Raw genomic sequence first — 25,939 nt, forward strand, 5'->3', positions numbered from 1 at the left:
ACTTGAGACTAGAGGGGAATGTGGAAGCTGCAACACAAGATTTTCAGCAAGATATCCCCTTCTTCCTCTCTACTGCAGCATTTACAGATCAGAAAAGCAACCCTGGAATTTGTTTCCCCAAACTGCCCTAACTTGTAGCTCATCACCTCTTAGAAGTACAGAAACAATATATAAATTACTTCTGCAAGATCAAGCCATCCAATGACTGAAGAGTATGATGCCATGTTGAAAAGAAATAACACCTCCAGACAACTTCAGAAGGCAAACTCAATGCTTGTGGGAGGGCTGATGCTTATTATAGGGAAAAGACGTAAGATGATGTAAATTCACACAGGATAGGAAGCACTGTGGCATCCAAGCACAACTGTTATGGCAACCATCCAGTAAGAACTGCAGTTGTAAGGTGTGTACCCAGGGCCTAAGCTACTACTGCCTCTCAAATTTAGGAGTGTTTTACCCCACAAAGCACCTGACCAGAACAGCAGCAGCTAGTTATGTGATCTGGTACCATTTAGGACTAATAAGGAAGCAGAGTAGAACCCATAGTGCTTTCATGTTGTGGATAACAAGCATGTGTTTGTTCCTGTTAAGATCAGATGGTCTGCTCTGCCTACATAAATTTCCATTATCTCATTCTTGTTACCATAGCAAAGTGATACATTCGATCACAGTTTGTAATAATCTTAGGCTTAATCATTATGTCCCATAAAAAAATGTGATTGATTTCATTCTCAACCCTCAAAAAAGTCTTTAAGTAAATGGGTGTGTTATACTTAGAATGAAACACAAACCTCAACTGAAGAAATGCAAGTCTGGTTACTTCATTAAAACTCATCCTCAGTTCATGCAATTATCTAAGCAATACATAAATGCTGATACCACCCTTTCTTTACTTTACAGTGTTTTAACATTAACAGGAGCCAGGAATTTGGCTTAACATTTCAAAAGATATCCAGTGTTCTGTTACTGCATTTCATTACCTTGTGTATTCTGAGACTTTGCAGGGTTTCTTTCCCAGAGAGAAAGAACGGACCTCGGAGCCATGGTCCAACTTTCTCTTCATCTGCAAGGTGAAGGAAGAATAACAACATGGATTTAGTTACATGACCAGCCTTATTCTTGCATACTTCTGTAAAATTAATCAATTTTATCTTTTACATACATATTGACTTTCAACAAAGTTGACATTCACAAGATGATTTAAAGCAACATGTTTTGGTTGTACCTCCAATAATATTTGATACATGGTTAACACAGTGCACATATATGTTATTGCTGGGTTAGGGTCTACAATCTCTTTGAATTACATTCTTTTAATTTTCAGATTTCAAATGTGAAAAAGTATAGAGCACTCTATTTTGGCTTATTTATTAAATCATTCTCTCTCTGTTCCCCTGGGAGGGGAGGGAAGGAACTAAACCAAACCCCTTCACTCTTTGTGTTCAGGTTCATTGCTTAGTCTCTCATGGAAATGGTTAAATTTTAGGTAGCCTATCTGCATTATATAAACAAATAGACATTTTAGGACCTAAAAAGAAGAAATTAAAATATATTTTTTCTTTTGTCTACCCTTTTAAGTTTTACACTGAGAACATCTATAAAACTGCAGTAAAACTGACAGGTTAAGTCGCATTTTTACAAGAAGGGTTAGGATGAAAAACACTAAACCTCGGTTTTGAACGTCACCCGCAATTAGGTATGATCAAAACCAAATAATGAGCAGGGCAGCTGCTAAAAGGGAAGCCAGCCTGCAAAAATTACCAAAGAGATGGAAACCAGACAGAGCCATATTTATTCAGTCAGACAAATAAAGATTACTTTCTGCATATTTGGGTAATCTTTAACCACAGGGTTTTGGATTCAATGAGACATACGTATGTCAAATGTAATTTCTGAGTTTTCTGTTGGTTTTCCTTTTTTAAGATGTGATACATTAAAATGCTTTAGCCAGAAGAACGCTGGCTGATGTTTACAACTGTAAGATGCAAAACACATAAATTACATCTATTACAACTCAAGAATTTGTTTTGACCATTTGATCCCCAGGAAAAAAAAAAAGAGTTTAAAGTTACCTTCTTTCTCACATAATTGACCTGAGTTTTTGAATGCTACGTTGTAACATATCTATTTTAACCATTTACTGAATCAGTCTGCCTACCTCAAAATGAAACACCGACACCCAACAAGATTCTCTAGTGTGTATGGTCCACATACTTTTCTTGTATTTTTTTTTCTTTTTACTTTTAAAATGCCTTTATAGGTTTCCCTAGAAACAGTCGCTGAAAATCTTGTGCTTTACACCACTAGAAAAGCTAAGGTTAACTGGTCTCATTCTTACAGTCACCGCTATAAGGCACCCAGAAGAACTTCCCTTGTAGCAGTGTTTTCCTGCTCATGCCTCACATGGGACACTCCACAGAATTTCATCAGACGAGCATTCAGCCAGAACCACCCTGAGCACTGACCAACCATCTGCCTCAACCTCACTGCTTCCCCGTGCCCCAGGATGAGCAGCCTTTCCCCACGCTTCCCCCGGAAAACCAGTTGTAAGCATCACTGAAAAATAATGGATACCATCTTTTATCACTGTGCTAGATGAGTGAGCCATCAAAATTACTGGAAGTGTAAATAAGATGTTTGAGCATGAATTTCAGTATTTGATGGTAGACTTTTCAGAAAGGATTTCTCTTGCACAAGGAGAATTTCTATTTCCAGCTTGGCTTGCTGAGAGGTTATAATCACCCTCATCATGCTCCCCCCTCCCCCCTTTGGCTCCTCGTAAGAGAGAGATGCAGTTTTCCAAAAAAGCAGACCTTACAAACAAAAAGTGTTAAGTCTATAGTAGAATAAGCAGCTGCAGTGATTTACTCTTTTACATTAATAAACGGTATGCAGTTCTCTGTTCTAATAATGGTTTCACTTGCTTATTTTGGTTGGTGTGTTTTTCTTTGGGTAATTTAAGCAACTTTTTCACGGGGTCCACCACACAGCAGACTTCCAGCATCTCAAAAGGTACTAAGTAAAAATATGGTCAAAAATGTCGTTTTCCATATGAAGAAGATAAAACTTTCTCTACAGCAGTGAGGTCTACTGTTAAGATTTAGACACCAGTAAGGCTCTGTGTAGCCGAAAACCAGAAACCGCCGAGCGATCATGCCCGTAAATATTTAATGTCGCCAGGAAAACCCAACTCCTGTGGACAACGTTTATTTATCGAAATAATTGGAGACTGCAGTCTACTAAAAAAGGAGAGAAGGGCAGGGACCTGCGTTCCGCATCCCCGCCCGCCCCAAGTGCTGGCAGCGCTCCCCGGCCGCGCACTGCAGCCCCGCCGAGCGCCAGCCGGCGCCCCCGCCGCCGGCACGTTTCCGCCCGCGGAGCGGCGCCGCGGAAGACGCGCGGCTCCCTCGAGCTCGAGTCTTGGCCCCTGCCCCTCCCTCCCACCGCGGGCGCGTAGCCAGGTTTGGGGGAAGGGGCGGCCACTCACTTTGTAGAAGATCATCTTGAGGGTGCCGTAGAAGCCCATGGTGTCGGCACGCTTCCCCTTGCGCGGTTGCGGCGCCCCGCGGACCCGGCGGCCGGGCAGGCGCTGGCAGTACAGCCCCTTATCCGGCAGGTAGGTCACCGCCTCCCGCGCCGACATGCTCGGGCACGGCGGGCGGCGGCGGCGCGGCTCGGCCCGGCTCGCCTCGGCCCTGCCCTGCCTGCGCCGCGCGGAGCTCGGCTGCCGCTGCCCGCCGGTCTGCCCGCCCGCCCGCCTCCTCCCCGCCTCCCGCTCCCCCCGCGCCCGCCCCGTCCCTCCCTCCCCGCCCGCCTCCGCAGCGGCGGCGCGGCACTGCGGGCTGCGCGGCCGGGAGGAAGCCCGCGGGGCCCGGCGGCGAGAAACCGCCCCCCACCCGGGACGAAAACAGCGCTGCGTGGGTTGGGGTTATCCCTCCTCTCCCTCCTCTGTTTTTTTTTCCTTAACCCCCAAACCGCGGAGAGGACAGAGCCTGACCCCCAGCCCTCGCTGTGTTAACCCCCTGCCGCACGCTTCCCGCTTTTACAAGTGGGAGCAAAACAAGCTCATTTCCACTAATTGCACCGCCGCCCTCGGCGAGCCCAGCTGGGCTCGTACGTGACTGCAGACCCCGGACAGACGCAAAATACCCTTCCCCGGTGCAGATAATTTTAGAGTGATTGCGAACCTACTACGGCCGTGCCAGGGAAAAAGAGACTGAAATACCCTCTATTGGCTAAACAATAGAATAAACGGGGTTTGAGGGTTTCGGAGTCGGAAGGCTCGAATCCAGCAGTTACGTAACACACAGCAAAATCCCCGTTCCCAGCACGGGGCGGCAGAACCGCTCCCGGGGAAAGCGCCGAGTTCCCAGCGCACCGGCAGCAGCCCACACGCGCACCGCACCGCCAGGGTCCTCAGGCCACACCGAGCCATCTTAGCTTGGTCTGCAGTCTTCGGGAAGTCTCACCTCCGTTTCAGTGAAAGCGTACGGACAGCCCTACGTAATTACTTGCTAAAGAACACTCCTTTTTCGGTCCTTTCCTGCTCTATGCACATCAACAAACGCCCGCGACTCAGCCTGACTGTCTCCAGTCAAGGGCACTGGAGTTCTCGACATATGGTTGGGCTCTCAGACAGATACCTGCAAGAGCAGCTAGGCAACTTAGGTGCCTGTAGTTCCTATACAGATAAATAAGAACAGTTGCAGAAGCTGGACTCTCTTGGGTTTTTTGTTTGGTGGGGTGCGGGTGTTTTTGCTTTGTTAGTTCTGTTTTCCCCTCCCGCAAAGTTTTCTGCCCAGGTTCAGAGCACGGCCTGCCTAGCGCATGCGCTGAACCTCCATCGCTCCCTCTAATTTCCCCAGATGATAGATGCTCACTAGCCTTCCAGACTGATACACTCAAACAGAAGCAATTACACGGCCTGAGAGGAAATCACCTTGATGACCCAAAGCAGTACAAAAAAAAAAAAAAAACCAAACCACAAACCAACAACAATTACCCCCCCCCCCCCCCAAAAAAAAAAAAAAAAAGTAGAAAAAAGAAGACACATCTAAGTAAGTGCCATTACTTTTGGTAAAATGTGTCAGCTTAGTCATTAGTACTTGAACAAAGTATCCCCCATGTATTCCAACTTTATAATACCTAAGTGTTAGCACACTTGGATAAGGCAAAATCACTACCCCATAACACACGAGCTCCTGCTTCTACACAGTTCTACATATCTCCCATCCACAGAGTCCTTGTAGTCTTTTCTTTTTTTTTTTTTTTTTTTGTCTCTCCCAGTGAAAATTGTTCTGCCCATCAAATCTTGGCATTTATGCCATTATCCATTAAACAGCGGTGCTGTATATTTTATGAGAACAAAATGGTCTTGAGTTGACTTCATACCTCGGATATGAACAGAGCTGTACATATCCCAGGAGACTATTACTGTCTTCCTTTGCTAGCACATCACATGCAAAGGGGAAGGAAAAAAGAAACACTGGCTGCATATACACATTAAATAATCACAGGAAGCAAATTAACACCCAAATCATCAGAGTAAGAAAGAATTTGAACATTACTGCTGTGGGGATTTCGAAGTACTTCACACACATGCATGCATAATGCCCTGTAGCGTTCACTGCTACTTCTGCCCCTTCCCTCATCTGGGAGTGCAATCAGTGCAGAGTGGGGATGATGGCTACTCTTCCTCCAGCACTGCAGTGGGCACTGGTAGGAAAACCTCAGAGATCAGCCTCTCCCCAGCCCAAAAGTAAGTGTAACCTGACAGCATAACTAGATGTATCTTTTGAACAAACTGTGCCTCAAAGTAAGCAGTCAATGAGTTGAATGATAATTAGAAATTACTATTTTCCTCTCTTCTGGAGTACTGCTATTGCCGATTCCTTCCCTTTTGATCATGATTGGCAGATGTTCTGTCAGAGTAAAAAAAAAAACCACAAACACTGACTTCACTGCTAATCTCTTCACCTCAGTCAAGGCCCACGTACTAACCGCAACAATGATTTCCTAGTGGTAGAAAACTTGGTATATCAGATACTTATTTCATGCAAAAGGTTTGGGTTTTTTCCTAATTTTAGATACATGCACCACAGACAGATTTTGACATTTGAATGGTGACCATCTCTTATTCAGCAGTCTGCCTCTCTCAGAGCAAAAGGCAAAAACTGCATATGGATATGGCTCTGGCTCTCACATATTCACTATTTTTTCTCTACAGTCATACTGCTTTCAATTCTCTACAAATAAATAATCATCCTCTCCACTGCACATTAAGTTTGACAGTCTTAAGTAGTTACAAGACTACTGCACTTGGGTGTCTGCTCTTCTTCCACAGCCTAGGTGCCCTGTAGTTGATGGAGAGGAACATGTTCCACCAAAGGCTAAAGGCATCTGCTGTTAGGCTCCTGCTCTAAATTCCTGTCTATAAAGGACTTTCAGTCTCTCCCTTGACTTTGAGAACTCCCTTGTCCTCAAAAAGTGTACTGTCATAGGTACACCACACTCTCCATGATGAGAAATTACTTCAGGCTTTGCAAATGTAGTGAGGGAGCTGCCCAACCCAGGAAGACTGAGCAGCGCAATAACTCACACAGCTCCACTCTGCACTCTCCTGGATAATACAGTGGTGGAGGAATAAGACCTCAACCCCTCTGATGCTTTTGAGAGCCTGACAGGAAGAAGCAGAGATAATGCATTCATTTATATCTCTACTGACATTTGCAATAATATTTCTTGCAGTAACTTAATATGCTCTAGGAATACTTACTTAATGGTATAAAGTAAATGCTCATGACAGGATACACTGAGGAAGACCATGGTTTATAAAGCAAGGTTAAGAGAAAAAGACGTTCCTGTGTTTCTTTCCTTATTTGATATATGCTCAACTGCAAAAGTTGGCTTATTTTAAGCTCAAGATAATTTTTCAAGTTTTTAAAGCCATGAACAGCATACAATTCATGACATTTAGAAAAATGTCTACACCAAAATTACAGTTTCCAGTGGACACAAGTCCAATCTCGTTTTCTGTCAGTACTGCCAGCTCTTAATTAATAAAAATTCACACCATCCAATTCTTTTCCTGTTGGCAACATTTCTAGCACCTTTACCAGTTTGTCATGTGGCATGCTGTAATTAAGAATGTCTATTACTTCTAATGAAAGACTAGAATGAATTACAGAATCACCCGCAGAGCTATATAATCCCCAGAAGAACAGAGATTACAGTGCAACAGACCAAAGAAACAATATTTTTTGGTTTTTTTAGTTGAACATTTTTGAGTGGAGAGACCATAGGGTGGTCTGGCTGTGGTAATGGCCAGTCAGCATTTTGGAAGTACACTGGTGCTTAAACCATGGTATGCAAAATCTGCAATTGGCATTTCACATACACATATGTGCTTTAGGAACAGTGACATGTGCAGGAGGAACTGTGGATCAATATGGTTTGGTCTCTCCATTAATATGGGTATATACATCATTCATGACGGTGCCAGAAGAGATCTGTGTACTCTGCACATTTAGCAGACGCTCAGCAGACTGACTCTTTTATAAACATTTCAGAGGGATTTCTCTGTGTGTTGTCTAATAGGATTGCATTTTTTTTTCCACCCAGGAAACCAAACACCCTAATCAAGTGGGGCCAAATCCTTAGATGCACAAGATTTACCCTGGAAACAGTAAAGATGACTTGTAAAGGACAGTTATGCCTAGTTACTTTTTCTCTTCCTTGAATTTGGACCTGCTTAGGTTTTAAACACATCCCTTCTGCTTGGTAATCTAATTTGGGCAGCTGCAGCAGCCAGCACTTTGTCTTCTATATTTGAACTCTTCATCTCACCACATACTTCATTTAATTTGCCAAATGCTCCCATTGAGGCAAGAAGCTGGCCCCACAGAGAGGTACTTCTGCCATCTGCTTTAGACATTTAACTACATCTTAGCTTAGCACACTTAACATTTAAGCCTTAAGCTCCCCATTCAGTCCAAAAGAAATGCAGGTCCTAGAGTCTAACTTGCATAAAGTATTAGAGGAGGAAAAAATACTCCATACAATAGCAAGTGTTAAACATGTTCCAAAGTAATTCAAGGTGGGTCTTTACAAAAGGCCACCACTACTGCTATCAGATCTTTTTCTGTTTGAACACAGGAAATAAAAATGACCCACTGGGATTTCCTTGTTCTCATTGCTTCAACTGGTTCATCTTAGGCTAGGCAATGGCCTTAAGGATGTTGTTTATTTGGGATTGATTAGCATATATCCTAGGTGCTAAAATGGAGCAAAATTTTACAGGTAAAATCCATACCTTTGGGCACAGTGAGACAAAATTTTATGACACTGACCAATTAAGGAAAAGCGATATTTGGATTACAGGTGAAGTTCAAGAGCACTGTGTACAAGGCACCTTATCACTCAGGTTTAACCACGTGTTTGTGCAGTATATACAATTAGTATTGATGCAACAGACTAGACTTGAGGAAATGAATGTTAGTGACCAACAGCTGCTATGCTCCAAGTATGAAGAAACTGCAACCTGGCTCCTTGGAAGCAGTTTAGATGGAAGAATTTCTACTCAATTTACTTATAACACCTGCAGCAGGTTTAGAGAGGTCTATGCCAGCACGTTTGCCTCAACATAGTTACAGAAAGAAATTCAACCTTACAATTTTGTGTAGTGCAAAGCAAACACAATCCTGCCCATTGCAGTATGATTCATCGGTAGCTTACAGATCAATGACACAGTTCTGCAGTACTGATGAACTTAAGGTATGAGATGAAGTAGGGAAAACAACAGAACTCTATTAAGGGAGGAAGGACACACGGACGCAACACAGAAAATTGCACAAAGTCATCTAATGCTAACTTAATGGAGTGGGGAATAGATATTACAAAGTATGATAGGTATTACTGAAATGTTTTACTATCTGTATAACGGTTCTTGGCAAAGCATTTTGAAGATTGCTTTCAAACAGAAATTTTCAACCCATTATTCTTCATTTCCATGCAAAGGAAGGTGCTGTAGTTAAGCAAAACTGTAAACAGCTCCTAAGTTTTGTTATTGCAGGGAAGGAAATGACACAGATAGCTACTGGAAAAAATCAGATTAATATTTATTAATAAAACCTCTGATTTTATGAGAATTGTATGAAGCTGATTATAAATACAGTTTTAAAAGGTGTATCTCTGCATATAGCGTGGATTTCCCATAAACCATTTCCTTTCAAAATCTGCCTTTAAAAAAAAACCCAAACACTAAGTTTTAAATATACTGTGATAGGATTCAAAAGGTGTGCTAGTTAATGACTGCAAAAATACCTTTGACAAGGATTTAAACCTGGAATGCATGTAATGACCCTCAGAGCTGGGTATTTGGAATAAACTTAACATTACAGTTTAAGAGTGAAGAGGTTGCAAAAACAGGCTTAATGTAATATGGCATCACACTGTCTCCAGCAGAGCAGAAGTGAAGGTCATACTTTTCCTGTTCTCTTTGTTGTTGGCTGCCTGTAGTTGGGCACAGAACTTGAAACATACACTTGGATGCTTAGGTTGTTTTAAAGGAGTACAGCGAAAGCTGTCCTACACCCATTTAAGAAGGGCAGTTCCAGGCACACTTTCTTGCTGGCAATGCCAGCCTAAAGATGTCCAAGTCTCACTGACTCATTCTCATCCCGGAACGCCTCTTGTTTTTAATTCTGAAGGAATAAATATCTGTAGAAATGCTCTATGAACCAGATTAACCAGTGAGTGAGAAGTAATTTTAAAGTTTTTCATTTGATTTGTTGCTGTTATTTTGTTTTTCCAGAACTAGCTAGTGTTTTAATTTTCTGCCCTACCCTGTCAAAAAACCAAGCCAGCAGAAGAAAATGAGCAATTCACAGACAGAGCACAAACTTCTTGAGCCAGCTACACCACTGAGAAAAAGGTATGATGAACTGTGACCTGAGTGTTCCATGCAGAGAGCATAAGGCTATTATTAACACCTAGAGGCACCATGCTTTTGGCTACAGTTTGATGTGCATTTAAGCCAGCACAACCACCGAAAAGCATTGTCCATACCCATAGCTGCCCTTGGCCAGTCATTGCTATGCTTGTGTCACCTTCTCAGGTGTACCACCACAGCTTTCATTGTATGGCTGTGTGGTCGGCTGGGATGGCAGCTGACCTAGAGATGCTTTTTTGTTAGGGTATTTTTCAGCCAGGTCAGGTTCCTCATCTTTCTCACTGCATGGCCACACAGATGTCTGTGCCAGCATAGCAAAAGGTACAGTCTGCTTGCCTTTTTAACTTTCCCAAGCCCCCAGAAGAGCTACCTTAAAAGCTTGCCAAACTATAGCTTTAGGTTAAATGTTATGAATCTGCAGTTCAGGCTTCATCCTCCTAACCCGTAGGGCTGTATTATTATCACAGAATGACTTATTTGCCTTGAAAAACATACTTAATTCTCTGTCAAATGGAAATGGATACTGAAATATTAATGTTTTACTGCAAACCAAGCACAAGGTGAACCAACGGCAGGAGGTATAATGTCAACCTTCCTTAAACATGTCATGTTAAAACCCTAGGAAGCCTGTCTGATTAGAACCGCATACTATTTATCTAACAACAAAAAAACCCAATCAATCAATATCAAAACAAACAACCCACCCCCCTAAAATAACACAAAAACCCAAACTGTTCTATTCCTAAAATATTTTTGTACCTATTAAAGTGAAGACCAAAGTAACAGTGGAGCTAGGCATAGGGAAGTTTCCTACAGAGAAATCCTGTATGGTTTGTTTTAAAACTAGCAATATTATCATATAATAAACATTTTTCATAATGCATATTCATAAGGAGCAGAGTTAAGGTTGCTAATGCAACCTGCGCTTTCACGTACTTGACTGCTTTCTGTGCAACAGGGACATTATGAGTTGTTTTTTTCCTGTTTTGTTTCTACACAGTACTGTTACATTATTCATTTTTCAAAGGGGAAGGAGGTGTTACATTTGCATCTTGCAAAACATTCACTATCAGCAGCAGATCGTCATAAGAACTGCCTCTATTCATTGTGGTCCTATTAAAGTTAACTGTAATCTATTTATTATATCATTAAACTTAATATATTGTAAGGCAAATGCTATTTATAGATGCAGTATTAGCTGTGCTAATCACTCAAGTTCACATTGAACAGGACTGTGCTTCTGAAACACAGCAGCAGTTGCTTCAGCGACCAAAGTACTCCACTAAATTTCCCCAGGAGATGACCTTGCATGCTACATCCTGCACAAGCCTGAGCAGCACTGCGCAGGTTGCTGTGGCCAGCCAGCCTGATATCACCCTGCTGAAAAGCCCCTGCAACCTGCTGGCACCCATGCTTGCTCTGTGGAGGAAGCTGGCAACGTGCATCCCCATCTGGGTTCCTCCCTTGGCCTGCTCTTCTGGATATCCTTACATGCCACTGAAGTCAAGGGCATGCCTGCATGGCCTGCCATGCCAGCAGCCAGACGCCACCTGGGCACAGCCTGAGGCAATACAAAGACAGCAGTCTGCACCTTGCACTTTGTTACTTTCTAAAGCACCACACTTGGGCTTTATTTTCAGTAGTTTTCCCTTATATTCCTGTTCTTATAATTTCACAGATTCTGCCTGTGACATATTCCACCAAGTTAGAAAACCATGCAGCACTTAACATTGTTCTTTAATTCTGTACTGTTAACGTACAAAACACAAGCCCTCCTTGCTGATCAACAGAAGAGGAACACAATAACCACCCCCACCAAGGGAAAAAAAAAAAAAAAAAAGGAGAAATAAATCCTAACAGAGATCAGCTGCGTTTTGGTGATTTTTTTTCGGTTTTTGGTTGTTTTTTTTTTAAACAATTACAAGAATGTTTCCAAATTGTTGAAGCAAGCATTTCTGCCTTTGAAGACAGGTGCTCTAACTGTTTTCACTCAAATAGCAGCAGATGGGGAAATCCCCTTTGTTAAGAAAAAAGAGAAAGTTAGTTTTGCTTGGACTTGGAAGGCTTTCAAAAAATACCTGTCCATCACACTGAATACAAGTAGACTATTGCTACCTACTACCTTTTTCTGTTAAGTTTTCTTAACTTCCCCTTCTTTTTTTCTTTTTTAGATAGCTTAATTTTGACTGCCAAAAGGAGTGCTTATTTATCTGGCATAATCTATAGAAGTCTATTTACAACATTAGTAGTACACGAGAATGATAAGGAGTTAATGCCGAGCCTTTAGGCTATAGACAGAAGAATTCCTGGAATTAAAGATTATACCAGAAGGATTTAGGAAGTATTTAAAGGAAAAAAAAGACTATTAAAAATGTCAAATCTCTTTTCTTGCTTGAATTACCTAAAGAGCCTATAAAGGTTACAAAACCAGGCATTCAGAGGAGTTTGAAATGACAGGTGCAAGATGCTTTTACTCCTAAAAAGCTGCTTACCAAGACAGCCCTGTGCACAGAGCATACTAAGTAGGACAGATTCTGTGAAAAAAACGGCGTCTGTAGTTGCAATTTATGATACTTGTTACCCACATGTGCACATGCATCAAGTTTGTAAAGGCAAACTTGGAATGTTTTCAGAACAGCATCCTGGCAGGATTTTTCAATGTGGAAATTTAATCTTCCCCCCTCCAATCATCTGACAACACGGTGCTTCTCTGTTTGGTGTGCCACTAACGTGGAACAGCCTGAGCTCCAATGTAATACCTCACTGCTGCAGATATCCAGCGGTGATTAATGCAGCAGGATGAAATCCTTGGTGCAACGGCACTACAAGAAGGTGAAGCATGATGTGCCAGTAAGTTTCAGGGCAGTCTTCTCATACCACATGGATGGGATCCATGAATCTCAGCTTTAGAGAGAAGTTTGTTCTGTTGAATGTCTGTGACCTTCCTGGGGTTCCCCTGTCCCTTCTTCATCCTTGCTTCTCTGTAACCACCAGCCCCAGAGTCCTCCATTCCCCTGCTCTCCGCTATATCCATCTCCTGGCCCAGCAATCGCCCCATTACCTTCCTCTCACCTGCCCTCTCCACAGCATCTTAGCCTAAGATGATATATTTTCTCACCGTTATTACTCCTTTTCTATCCTCTTCCACTGTTTATTCCTTTCTGGGAATTCAGGGAAAGAATTTTTCTATACAATGTCCAAGCATCAGCAAGGGGAAACATGTCCAGGCTGCAGCACATCAGAGAGTATTTGGCTGCTTCTGCCATACTTGGCCACAACTGCACAGCAGCTGGAAGCAGCCACCGCAGGGAAGACGCTGCTCTGCCCACACTGCCTTTGGGCCCAGCATGCTCGGTGAGTGCAGGGGAAGGAAGCATTTCAGTTTAGTCCACACTATGACCTGGTGGGACAACAGACTCATTGCAGCCCAACGTATCTCTGGCAGGCAAATAGTCCTTTTTCTACAACACACGTTCTGCCCTACTGGTAGGCAAAAGTTACAAAGGGGACAATTACACATTATACCTGCTTGATCCTGCTTCCTTTTCTCACCTCAAACCGTGCAGAAAAGATAATTTACTCATCTTCCAGGAGCTCTCATGATTTATTGCCATGACAACTCCCCCTCTCCAGGGGCCTGGGGGAGCCACAACTTAAGCTCGTTTCCCCCCAGCACATTCTTCCAGCCACAGAGGAATCAATGCTAAACCTTTGCACAGAAGAAAGGAATGCCAAGCATGCTGGGGTCACACCAGACGTTTGGAAGCCTTGCTAACCTAGTGTCATTAACCTTATGCTGTGCAATTTCATGTCAAAAGGGGCCAAAGACAGAGCAAACAGGCCAGCAAACCTGCCCTGTGTAAATGAACTCTTCCCTGAACAGGTGCTTCCAGTCTAGAAACTGTACAACACACTTGTCAGCTACTACAAGAGAAGTAGCATTACACTGCATTATTCAGGGTACATAGTCCCTCATCCAGATAAAAGGGATTGGAATTGCTAATAATTTTTTTTTACACTGAATCTAGCATTATTTAGATAAGATTAGAGATAGATACCTCTAACACATCTGAGTCCAGAACAGATACCTAAACCAGGGATCTCTGATACAATGCAAAAAGTATGAAATAATGTGGCAGTGTTGCAAAGATATCTTCTAACAGCACGAAACCTACAAACCACAGCATAAAAAAGGCTGTACCTGTCCACTGTTGTGTCTAAGCTTCTTCTGAAAAGAATCAGTGAAAGCTTATGCTCTCTTTACCAGACTGTAACATTTATACTTTAATTAAAAAAATTACAAGTCAACTCCCCCTCATTTCCCTCAAGGAAACCTGCATACTGAAAACTGCTCCAAACCTCAGATATCGCAGCTTCAACTGTTTCCCCAAAACTTCTGCCAGCTTTTCAGTTCAGGCTGATTCAGCTGATGCACTCCCTAAACCAATCCACTCACTGTGAGATAAACAGCAAGTCAGTTATCTGAATTCCTGGGGTTGGAAACTTAAGAGTTTCTTTGTTTGTAGAGAGGATGGAGTAAATTAGAGATTTCAGATTCACTTGTAACCACAAAATTAAATGGCAACCATGGTTTTAAAGTTTGTAACATTATGGAAACTCTTAGCATTTGGCAAATCCAACTACTGAAGGAAATGTAGCCCATCTATTATTACTGGTTTACCAAAAAAATGAAACCAATGAAATACTACAAAGCACAGTGTATAAGAATAGTCCAAAGTCACCAATTTGGTCAACTGTACAGGGAAGTTTATTCTTTGCATCTTAAACCATTTCAATATTCTAGAAAAATGCAAAACATCAAAAACTATTATTTGGAATTAGTACAAGAGAAGAGGAATTTAAAATGCTGCAATAAAGCCTGTGCAAATATATGTCCTAATTCTATTCCTTCTCTTTTGCTGAAAGCAACTGCTAAAGGATGTTATTAGCTATACCATTGCTAAAATGATGCCAACAATGTTTTGACAAATCTCTAGGGTTTTTTCCTCCATTTTCTTTTCTCTATTATATTCCATCTCTAATATTCAATCACTGCCAAACTAGTTTATATATGCCAATCTTCCTCACAGAAATGGAAAATGAAATCCTGCTATACGTCATGGGCCTGCTGATGTGACAGGGAGAGACTGAATGAAGTGGAAAAGGAAAGTGGGAGGGAGTAGAAGAGCATCAGTCTGCAGTCTGGTATTTAGCAGAAGTCTTAGTTTTCTGATCAGAAAGTTGGTAGAAATCAAAGAGCAGAGTACTATTAGGTTCCCTGGAATTTAACGTCCAACACAAGCTTCATACATTGTGTGCTCTCTTCCCTTTAGTCTGATTTCATACTCAGAGCAAACTAGTGCCTTGGAAAACTGTCTGGTTCTGAATATTCATAATTTTATTGTCTACCTCCAACAAAATGTGTCACAAGCCACTGACCAGATAATTTGCTTACCAACCTAAATTTAAGTCTGTATGTGGTTATTCAAATACAGTCTTAGCTGTTAGCTGAATGCTCCCTTGGGACAGGATTTGAAAATGTTCACTTTGGTCCCTTGTAAAGCCATAGAAAATGTTTAGGAATATTGATTTAAATCTCTGGGAAAAAAACCTCATTTGCTGCTTGTATAAATATATTTCCTCATTAAAGTTTGATAAAAAGTCTTAATGTAATACTACAACCTCATTCATGCTTTTGAATCAAGTGATTTAAATTGCCAAGAAGAAAGTTTAAATACACTTCTTCCCAGCTAACTGTTGATGGCTTTTTATGGCCTGCAGGGACAGGTATGACTCATGCCTACCCTGTTCTTCAAAAACTATTTTAAAATGCAGATTTTTTTCCACTGGTCTATTGTGCTTTGCAAGTAACTGCAAGCTGAAAGAGACTAAAATTAGAAGGCTATCACTATCACCAGAGGGATTAGAAGCTTCTAGACGGCACTGATTCAAAAAGCTGAATTGGTTGACCAATAAGAGGGACTATTTTATGTTGATTCCCACTAGATTTCTGGCAAACTTCATTCAAAGTCTCAACCCATTACAAATTACTTGAAATCCCTGTGTTTAGGAACAGCACGTGATCTCCAAATGTGCATGCAACACCACACCAAGCAATCCTCTTAATTCTCTGCTATGCAAGACTGAAAACCAAGGTATTCACCCTAACCTAAGTAGGTTGGCACATTAACACTACCTGATCATGGTCATCCAGCAAAAAATTGTAGCTTTGTGGATCTTTTTTAACCAACAAGAGTGTTTCATATGCCTTATAAAAAGTACACTTATATTTACTGATACTAATTAACAGTAAGGATGGTAAGAAGCTCACTTAAGGAATCCAACAGCCTCAACTGTAGACTGAAAAATCAAACTGCCAAAGAAAATAGAGAAAATACTAACGTTCACTGTAATTCAGAGAGACACTTCAGATATTACAGATTAGTAGGTTAAAAGCTAAAACAGTAAGACACATTTCTACTTAAGACAGGAATGAGAGTCTCTTTATCAGTACAGTCCTTCAAAGAGTCCTCTGGAATCCTTTTCCTTTTAGACAGACAAGCTTCAAATCTGTGCTAAGATGCGTGGGCTGCTCAGTAGTGAAGAGCACACTAGGTGATCTTAGAGTAGTAACATCATTAACCAGAAAATAACACGTTTTGCATTTCTTTATGCAAAATAACAACAGGGAAAATGCTAAGTACTTAATTTGTCATATCACATAGGAAAATTAAATCTCAGCAGATGAGGATACCAGGAAGCAAGAACGTTTACATTGAGATCTGTTCCCTTTCTTGTTTCTAACTACTTACATTACTATATCACTGGCTGGTTTGTGTTGGACTCTGAAAAGTGCTAGAGAAACTTCAACAGTGAGCTGGATTAGCTGTTCAGTACTCTACACTAAATGTGGGAAGAAGAAAAGAGGAAGACTCAGACAGAGCCTGCACTGATCTAATGCACAGGTCAACAGTTCCAAGACACATAAAATCATTTCTCATTTCCAAGTTCCAGGGGACATCTATTATAATCCAAAAGGTATCTCTTTAGAGATCCCTGTGATCCTAAAGCTATTCTCTAAGCAGAGGCAGTGACACTAAGGTTAAAGAGATGGCTGTAATAAAAGAAATCTCATTTCAGAAAGAAAAAGTTAAAAAAACTACCATATTGCCCCCTCCACCTGCACAAAACCTATACGTTTTTCTTGGAACAAAACGTATTTTGTAGGAAGCAGAACTCTAACTCAAGTTTAGCAGATGCCCACCCAAGTATAAGAATGGGTTTAGCAGCCCAAGGAGCAGTCAAAGATTCTGAGAATCACCAGCAAGTCTTTTGGGAAGCACTTTTCTTTATCTGCATCTGGCAGTTAGCATTTGTCTAGTTTTGTATCTACCTAAATATGCAAATAAAATGTCTTTAACTCCTGAGAATTTGTGCTCAAGGATGTGGAATACCTACAGAGACGGCAATAAATGGTTTAAATGCAGTTAACCATCTTTTCTCTCTACTGAGGTACCATCAGATTTAGCACGTGAAACACCATATATAACTGGTCTCCAAATGAGACCACATCCAACAACCATCCAGCTGATGATGTCAAGAAGTTTTTTTGAGGGTAGTTTGAAATTAGATGGACAAAAGCTGCTACAGTATCATCCACACAGGCCCCTGTCACAGATCTACCTTATGCTCTCTAAGTTTTAATGGTGACATCTCTGTGTCAACAAATCCAGTCCTGCCCAAGAAAATACTCATCCTGAAAGAAATTATCAACTGATTCCTTAGAGGCGACACAAAAATTTCAGGAATGCAAATTAACCACTTAATGTCCAGCAAGTCTTTATAAACCTCTTACCAGTTCTTCGAGCTTTTCAACGCCCCAAAACCAAAACCACAGTTCTCAGAAATACTCTTAGCACTCAGCTCAGATGTTAAGCCTTCCTCCTCCCAGCATTAGTGCCTTCATAATGTTTTTAAATGTAAGGGAAAAGAGAAGCACCTTGCAGTAGATTCCACATAACACAATTATACAACCCTTTATCTGTATGGTTGCCAGAACAGAATTGCATTATTCCTTTCGAGGCCTCTGGGAAAGAGGTGAGAATATTATCTTGATCTGCACTAAACCAGTAACAGAATTGAGTTTATTTGCTTCTTCATATTAAACTAATTTTAAGAGCTTCTAATAAATTTGTTAGCACATTTTGGAAGTGATACTGAAACTGGAAGAGAACAAATAGCTCAATGTGTATAATAAGGGCTTGTCAAGTAACATCAATATTCCTTGCAATGAAATCACCCTTTCAAAGTAAGATCTACTTAAGACATACGGTAGAAACCCCAGCTCAGTGGGAACAAATGTTAGGAAGGGCCCACAAGCTGAGGGCTTAGCTAACCTAAAAGAGGAAAGGACCGAAAACCTGGCTAGGAATCAGACTGTTTCTTTGTATTTCCATTCCCACCTTTTGGCTGCTAAAAAAATCTGGGGGTAATAGCTGGGAACAGCAAGTCTGCAATCACACCTCCGTATCAATGCTTCTATAGAGAGTAGAGACGATGAGTTTAGGCTACACCAGGAGACAACTGAAATCAAAAATGGAACAAAGCCTTTAGAAGGGAAGAATACAGTGATTTTCCCAGTTCAAAATCCCATTTTTAAACCTGTGGGAAGATGACCACTGACAATCAAACATATTTTATGTTTGAAAAAATCCTAGACCAGAGGTCTGTCTAGTCTAGAAACATTCCTCATGCCTACTACTATCTCCTAAAGAAATGTCCACACCCTTCTACAGATTTCCTTCACTGCAAGGCAGGGACCAAGTGCATCTTTCTGAAACAACACAGTCAAAACCAGCTCTCAACAAAGAAAGCCACAGGCATACCTTCTTCTGTATATAGCTGTATTTGAAGAGGAGGTTACTCTTCCCTCAACTAATTTTGGTTCATGAGCTAAGTTGTGGCTTTTACAACTATAAATAGCAGCAGATCTTTGGCAATAAATGCACTTTTTTCCCCTTAAACAGGCTAAAAAGTGATGACATGAGCAGCTTAAGTGGCAGATCTGAAACAGCAGTCTGCTGGCGGGATGCATGGCAAATACCTGTAAGTAGCATGAAGGGTGGCAGTTTATTCAGCCAACATAGCTGAGATGGAAGGTATGTTCACAGTACCAACTGGTCAGAGTTGGAGAAGCCAAAATACATTGGATTCCCTATTGGTAAGAGAAGGGATACAAAGTCATTGAGAACTCACGGTACTGCCAGGACTTGAACAGAGATTTTATAAACCTGCATTACTGTTGCTTTAAGCATTAAAACCTCCTGAAACTAATACGTGCAAAGAGTGGCATACCTGACTTTCAAGAGTGGCTTTGAGAAATTCTAGAGATAAATGACTCAATCCAAGATATCTGCCATAAAGGGCAATTGTGTTTGCTACCCACTGTTGCAATGACATGACCTTCTCCTATACTGGAAGTCCTGGCTCATTCACACGTATACACACACAAAACCCCAGCCCTATTATGTGATGGGGCAGGTCAAGTAATTTGTTCCATAACTGCTTTGAGAAGCCAGACACACATATAGCACTCCTGATGCACATTTCAATTATTCAGTTCAAAAGATGGCTTAGTTGAGTAAACAAGTCTTTGGTCTAATTTTTCTTTTTGAGTCCCAAGTTCTGTTTCCAGTGCTGCTACATGTGACTTTGCACATCTCTTGGCTCTGTGAAGGGAAAACTATAGTAACCTACAGACATACAAGACCTAAGTTCTGTTAAGAATTACATCTTAGTAAATATACACAAGGTCAGCTTCTGGACATCTAACAAGCAGCAATTTATAGTGAAGACTTGGATTCATAGTCCCTTGCCTTCTTTTTATGAGACACATCAGAAGAGTAGTGAGAAAGAGCAGCACAAGTTCATACATACTGGAAGATGAAGTATCAACTTTTCAGAGACTCTGGCTGTGTGCTCTGGAGCCCACTCCACAATTATTCCCTTCCTACTGCTCAGGCCAACTAAATGAAACTACAGTTTCATTCTGCAGGAAGAAAAAACATACATCAGGGGAAAAAAACCTCTAAACTTTTTATTGATGTGTTCTAGGAGTGGTTGTGGTTTCACCAGAGGGAAAGACTTTCCAGTCATTCTGCACAGATATTATTCCTAACATGCATTTGCACCCATATAACACTTTCAATTTAAAAAACATCTTTTTATTAAGGTAGATATGTACTCCAAACTCTTCAGTAAAATATCTCCAGCATCTTCAAATCACACATTTCCTTCACCTTCCACAGACTTTTTACTGCTACACGAAGTCACAAGGTTATTTTACTACAGTCCTTACTTCTTCTGTACTGATGCCAACAGAGGCTCTTAAGACTGTGACTACCCTCCACGCTGACACAGTTACAGTACTTCTGCTGTACCAGTGGAAGGAGTGCCCCCTGTACCCCAGGAGGTAACAGGCTTGCCTCACTTGTCTGTCATACATCATTTCTTCTGCAGCCCCCTGCAGCTGCCAGCAAAGTAGCTCTCATGCAAACAGCCCAACCTAATCCACTCTAATTAAACAAGCCAGGTTGGCACAGTCTTACTATTTAAAATATCCATTTCATTTTGACAAACAACTTTGCCAGCAGATTTGTGAGGGCATTTCCCTTAAACAGAAGGCTTGTGCTGTGCTTACCCAGGCAAACAACCTATGAGGCTCAGACATGAGTTTATCAACAATTGCAACGGTGTAAACTAAGCCTCTGGATTTTACAGAGACACGGATGTGGAATACTAGCATATTCCTTCTACTAGTTATGCTGTGGGAACACAGTGCCCACAAACATCTGGAAGAAATAGTATCTTAAGCTGCACAAGCTTCGTGGTAGGACTGGATCTCAGCTCCTGGCCTATGAAAGTGCTCTTTGCCTAGTTTAACTATAATCAAATGGAGGGTTTGGTTAGCTAAGAAATAGTAGGTAAAAACTAGGACTTTTCAGGGTGTAAGACCTCATAGCCACATCAGCAAAGCTATCACACAAGTTATCATCACTTTTAAGAAAAGTAATCTGGCAGAAGGAACCATACTCACTTTTTTCTTTAACCAGAAAATCTCTGTATGCTATCAGGAAGGCATAGTCATCATCCATGTGATTTGCCTGTAGAAGTATAAGCTGTGACAGATAACCTCTGAAAGTATAATGAAAAATAACATGGAATAGTATGGTAGGCTAGAACTCAGACCATACTTTTACAGCAAAGATACCCCTAAAAAATCCAAACCACCAACCCCCCAAAAAAGCAACCAAAAACTTTGACAAGGCCTAATCTGCTTATAGAAGTTTAGGACATTTATTGACTTGAAGGACACCTTTCAAGTCTGCATCTGCAACCTCTTTAAGAAATCCACTCATGTACAGAAATCTGCAACATAAAAAAAGTCCTGGGAGGGAGAGTTCAAATATACAAAAAAATACAAAGTCAAAGACAGTACAAAGAATTTACAACCTTATCTCTGTGTGTTGTTTTTTAAAAACTCCTGTTTGAATACCTGATCCTTCTTTTTGTAAGCTGTTTCCTTTTCTTTTTTTTAAAATCTGTTCCCTGGCAAATAAACAGAACTGATAATTCCTCTCCCACCTATTTTAGCAAAGCCATAATAATGAAAAAACTTTTTGGTTTAAAATGTTAAATACACCAGATTTAATTATTTTTTTTTAATCAGTAAAAGGAGGGAGGTTTTATCCTAGACATGGTGTACTTTTCTTGAGATGAAACTGTTCCTTTTAAGCATAAACAATTTTTTCTTCCATTTTAGCTAGGATCAGTTTTTTGCACCGAGGTATCTGCAAAAGACAACTTACAAAAAATATTTTTTTATGTAGTGAAGCCTTCAAAAGAGTAATGACATAAATAACTTCACCCAAAAAAAAGTGACTGTGTTTATCATCAGAGTACAGAATTTGATGCTAGTATTTAAACAATAGATAAAAACTTCACCCCAGAGAAATGTAACACAACATGGACCTCAATTCATAGTCAGAGATAGATAACTTTTCTTGTATGTTTGGAAAAGTAATCAAAAGAAAATAGGGGGAAAACCTATTAGCTTTGCTTTTGAGAACTGAAAGAATTTCTGTACTTATTGTTAAACTGTGTCATATCTGAATCCAGCCACTACTATTTATGTCTTTTTAGTAAAAAAAAAAAAGGAACTTTACTCTCAGAATACCAGAATCCATGAAGACAACACACAAAGAAACGGAAATGTGAGGGAGCAAGTAACAAGAGCATAAGTCTGAAATTCAGTACATGTTTCTCTCTTATCACTGCATGATAATTTTCTACTATTTTCTGCAGAGGCTTTTTTGAACAGAACATTGAAGACTGATTATATGTCCAAACCTTAATAAAATGTCAAAATCTACTGCTTCATTGTATCTGCAGTATGATGGTTTCCTCCTACACATGGCATAGGAAGGAACACAATTTTGTATTCATGGTGTTCTAAGCACTATGTTTTAAGTTGTGGCTTGATGTAAACCAGTTATTTGCCAACCAGAAAGACATTAGTACAACCTCACATTTTAATAAAAATAGTGCTTTTGTTCTTAAAAATATTGTTTCATATCTTGAATACACTTCTAGAAATGGAAGATTTTTAAACAGCTAGTGGCTCTCACAAATACCAAACAAATACCATGGCCAAGACCTTACGTCAAACCATGGCAGAGAGAGAAGACCAGCAAACCAGATTCTCTGGTCCCTGAAGTCCACCTCTACTCAAGCTGAAATGAGAGAAAAGGCCTTTGGGAAAAGAAGCTGCAAAATATCTGGTTTGGCCTCAAAGCTTCTCTTCTTTGCCAGGGCCAATGCTTATGCCTCTGGACTCTGATGTCTGTCCAATACTAATAGAAAAAGCAGCACATCCAACTGGGGTGGTCTGGCCTCCACCTCTTACCTCAGGTGCTGTTCTCAATGCCAAATGCTAGATGGGAACTGCAGACAAACCAGACCTGTCAGTCACTGGAACCAAAGCAAGATTCATCCCGCTCTCTGGAACTCCCACCACATGACAGATTTCACAAAGTTAATCATGTCCTAACCTGCAGACTGACATTTTTTTTCCACAGCACAGTTACCCTTTTAATGAAAGAGAATTAAGTTTTTCATATCATTTTTTCCTCTGTATTTTGGACAGAACTTTTTCCTATGCGGACCACCACCTGCAAACTTATTCAAAAGAAATAAATTCCTCAGGTAAGATGAAGTACGTTTCCCTTCCTTGTTTGATCTACAGATGGTTAGGATGGCATTTTTTCCTCTCTACTGTAGAAAAAAAAAAAAGACTCACTCTGTGCTTCAACAACCAAAACCATTGTAAAGAACATACACAATCTATGCAGTTCCTCTTGCGAAAGGAACACATCAAACAGAAAACTTCTGTCAAGAATGCACAACTAAACTTTGATGGCTGATACAACGCTATTTAGCCAGCTTTTGTGCACTGGCTGCTGCACAGATGAATAACAAATCTTACCACAGCCCTCTTGCCAGGAGATTTAGCCCTCCTCAGAGTTGGGCTTTGATGCGTCAGAGAGGAAAGGATAATTCTTGTATTTTCTTTGGAAACAATGCAATCGTGATTGCGAGACATACTTGTATGAATTAGATGTATAATACCAGGTCTCATAAGAGACACTCTAAACTTCTAAAGCTTGCCTGACTGTGATAGGAGCTATTAAGGAGTCTGCTTTAATGGATAAGAAATATGACAACCCCCACAGAGAATCAACTGGTGCTGTGCTGGAAGGACTGAAAGTGCAGTACTATCATTGCGTTTGTCCTCACAGAGAAAAAGGAAAACAAGATTCATATGAAGATTTCTGAAAGTGTCTGTCCTGATTTTTGTTGAGAAATACAAAAGTGAAGACCTTTGACTACTTCTATCCATTCTCAAAGAATTTACTGCAATTACATTGAGAACTTTTTGGTATTTCCCAAGAGCAGGTAAAAAAGAATGTGCAGTGCAAATGTTACCATCATTTTGAACGTAGTGGCACTGAAAAGATCTTTGAAACAACAGATCTTGCTAAGGCAGAAGCATCAAATAACTTCGCCACTGACTTCACTGGCCTGCGAACCATTACTCTAATAGACACAAGAGCATTTGTCTGTCAGTCCAGCTCTGAAAAATGACATGTTACACCTGGACCACAGCAAACACCATCCTGGCCTGTAGTAGGAATGACTTGGCCAGAAGTAGGAAAATTATCTTGCTCTGGTACTCAGCACTGGTGAGATTATACTTCCAAGTATTGTGTTCAGTTTTGGTCCCTTCACTATGAGAAGGACATTGAGCTGCTGAAATGTGTCCGGAGAAAGGCCACAAAGCTGGCTGAAATGTCTGAAGAACAACTCTTAATGAGTAGCAGCTGAGGGGATTGGAGTTGTTTAGTGTGAAAAAGAAGAGGTTAAGGAAAGATTCTATTGATCTCTACAACTACCTGAAAGGAGATTGTAGTGAGATGGGTGTTGGTCTATTCTCCCTAGTATCAAGTGACAGAACAAAAGGGAATTACCTTGAGTCGCATCAGAGAAGGTTCAGATAGAATGTCAGGAAAACATTAGGAAAATTTCTTTACTGAAGGAGTGGCCAGGCATTGTAGCAGGCTACTCAGGGAGGTGGTAGTGTCACCATCTCTGAAAGTGTTAAAAAAGTGTAGGACATGGTTTGATGGCCATGGTGGTGTTAGGTTGATGGTTGGAGTGGACCTTCAGGGTCTTTTCCAACCCAAACAATTCTGTGATTCTATAATTTTGTGATACAGTTTGTTTTGTCTTCAATTCTGACAACTATGGAGACTGAGGACCAAATAATAACACTCTTACTGCTGACTCTTGTCCATTCCCCCAAGGAAAAAAGTTCAGCTAGCAACACACTGAGTGTATTACTGAAAAGCATGGGTACCATTGGACTGGATGTCACAGCAGAATTCAATTTCTGCCTGGTAAACTATGCTGTCTAATGTACATTTTTCATCTGATTTATAGCACACTCTGCAACAGGAAATATCTGTAACCAAGAGGAAGGTGATTATCTTCCTGCTTTGGAAACATCTGAACCCATGATGGCTATTATTTATAAATTCTTCATGATGATGTTTTCAGCTAAACAGAATAAATCCATTATCCATAGTTTCAAGACCTTGGCGAATCACTGCACTGCAGCCACTGAAGCCTGTACTCTTATTCTTCCTGGTATATAATGCATAAACTAATATGGACCAGAAGTGCCTTCCATTATTCACAGCTGATATCTGTCATAATAATTTGTTCATTTCACAAACAAGGCATATCTTTGTATTTCTCACATTGTCTTCAATGGTGACAAAGTACTTGTGTCTTTGCACTTCCTATTTTGAATTAAGGCCATTAAAAAATTATTTTATCAGCATTCTCAGATGACAACTGGTTTCCCACAGTATTCTCCCTCAATACAGGCCTTCACAGTAAAGTCTATGACACTGCATATACACTCTGTGCTCACTGGAAATCCTGATATGCTGAAAAAATACATTAATTCGATTCAGATTTCCCTCCAAACATCTGCAAAACTCACGTGAATTAGGATTTTGTTTCCTTCTCTCCTAAAACCAAGTGTAGGATGTAAAAATAGTAATGACTGAAACAGTCACTAGTCATATGCAGAATGGGAGAACAGTGGCTGTCCCTTCCAACCTAAACCATTCTGATTCTAAAAACTCTCTTGTAGAGATTTGATAGAAACAGGCTGTATAATTCCATTCTGAATTTATACAAAACACCCTTTGTAACCCAAAGATTAAGACCCAAAGAAAGGCAAACTTAATAGCAGCTGTGACTTCTTCACAGCTTCACAGAATATATTTACAGAACAGCATCTAAGAATTTCATTTAACCAAAGTTATGGACAGCTACTTGGTCACTGAGCAAATAAAATTAAAA

General features: G+C 40.7%; 1 protein-coding gene across 3 annotated transcripts in view; it reads right to left on the reverse strand.

The window, feature by feature from the left end:
• The window catches only part of FBXW7 (F-box and WD repeat domain containing 7), a 169,094-nt gene that overhangs the window by 31,836 nt on the left and 111,319 nt on the right, over window positions 1-25,939 (reverse strand). Inside the window, exons 1-2 of one of the 3 annotated variants that reach the window (XM_064148657.1) lie at window positions 3,488-3,705; window positions 981-1,063 (exon numbers count right to left, since the gene is read on the reverse strand). In XM_064148657.1, the coding sequence (XP_064004727.1) occupies window positions 981-1,063; window positions 3,488-3,643 (239 nt within the window). In that variant the 5' untranslated portion in view covers window positions 3,644-3,705. Of the gene's footprint in view, window positions 1-980; window positions 1,064-3,487; window positions 3,706-21,082; window positions 21,143-25,939 lie in introns of those variants that run through there. The other 2 variants (XM_064148656.1, XM_064148658.1) reach the window with 2 other exon arrangements.

Source organism: Pogoniulus pusillus, chromosome 9 (assembly GCF_015220805.1).
Source record: "Pogoniulus pusillus isolate bPogPus1 chromosome 9, bPogPus1.pri, whole genome shotgun sequence".
Classification (NCBI taxonomy): Eukaryota; Metazoa; Chordata; class Aves; order Piciformes; family Lybiidae; genus Pogoniulus; species Pogoniulus pusillus.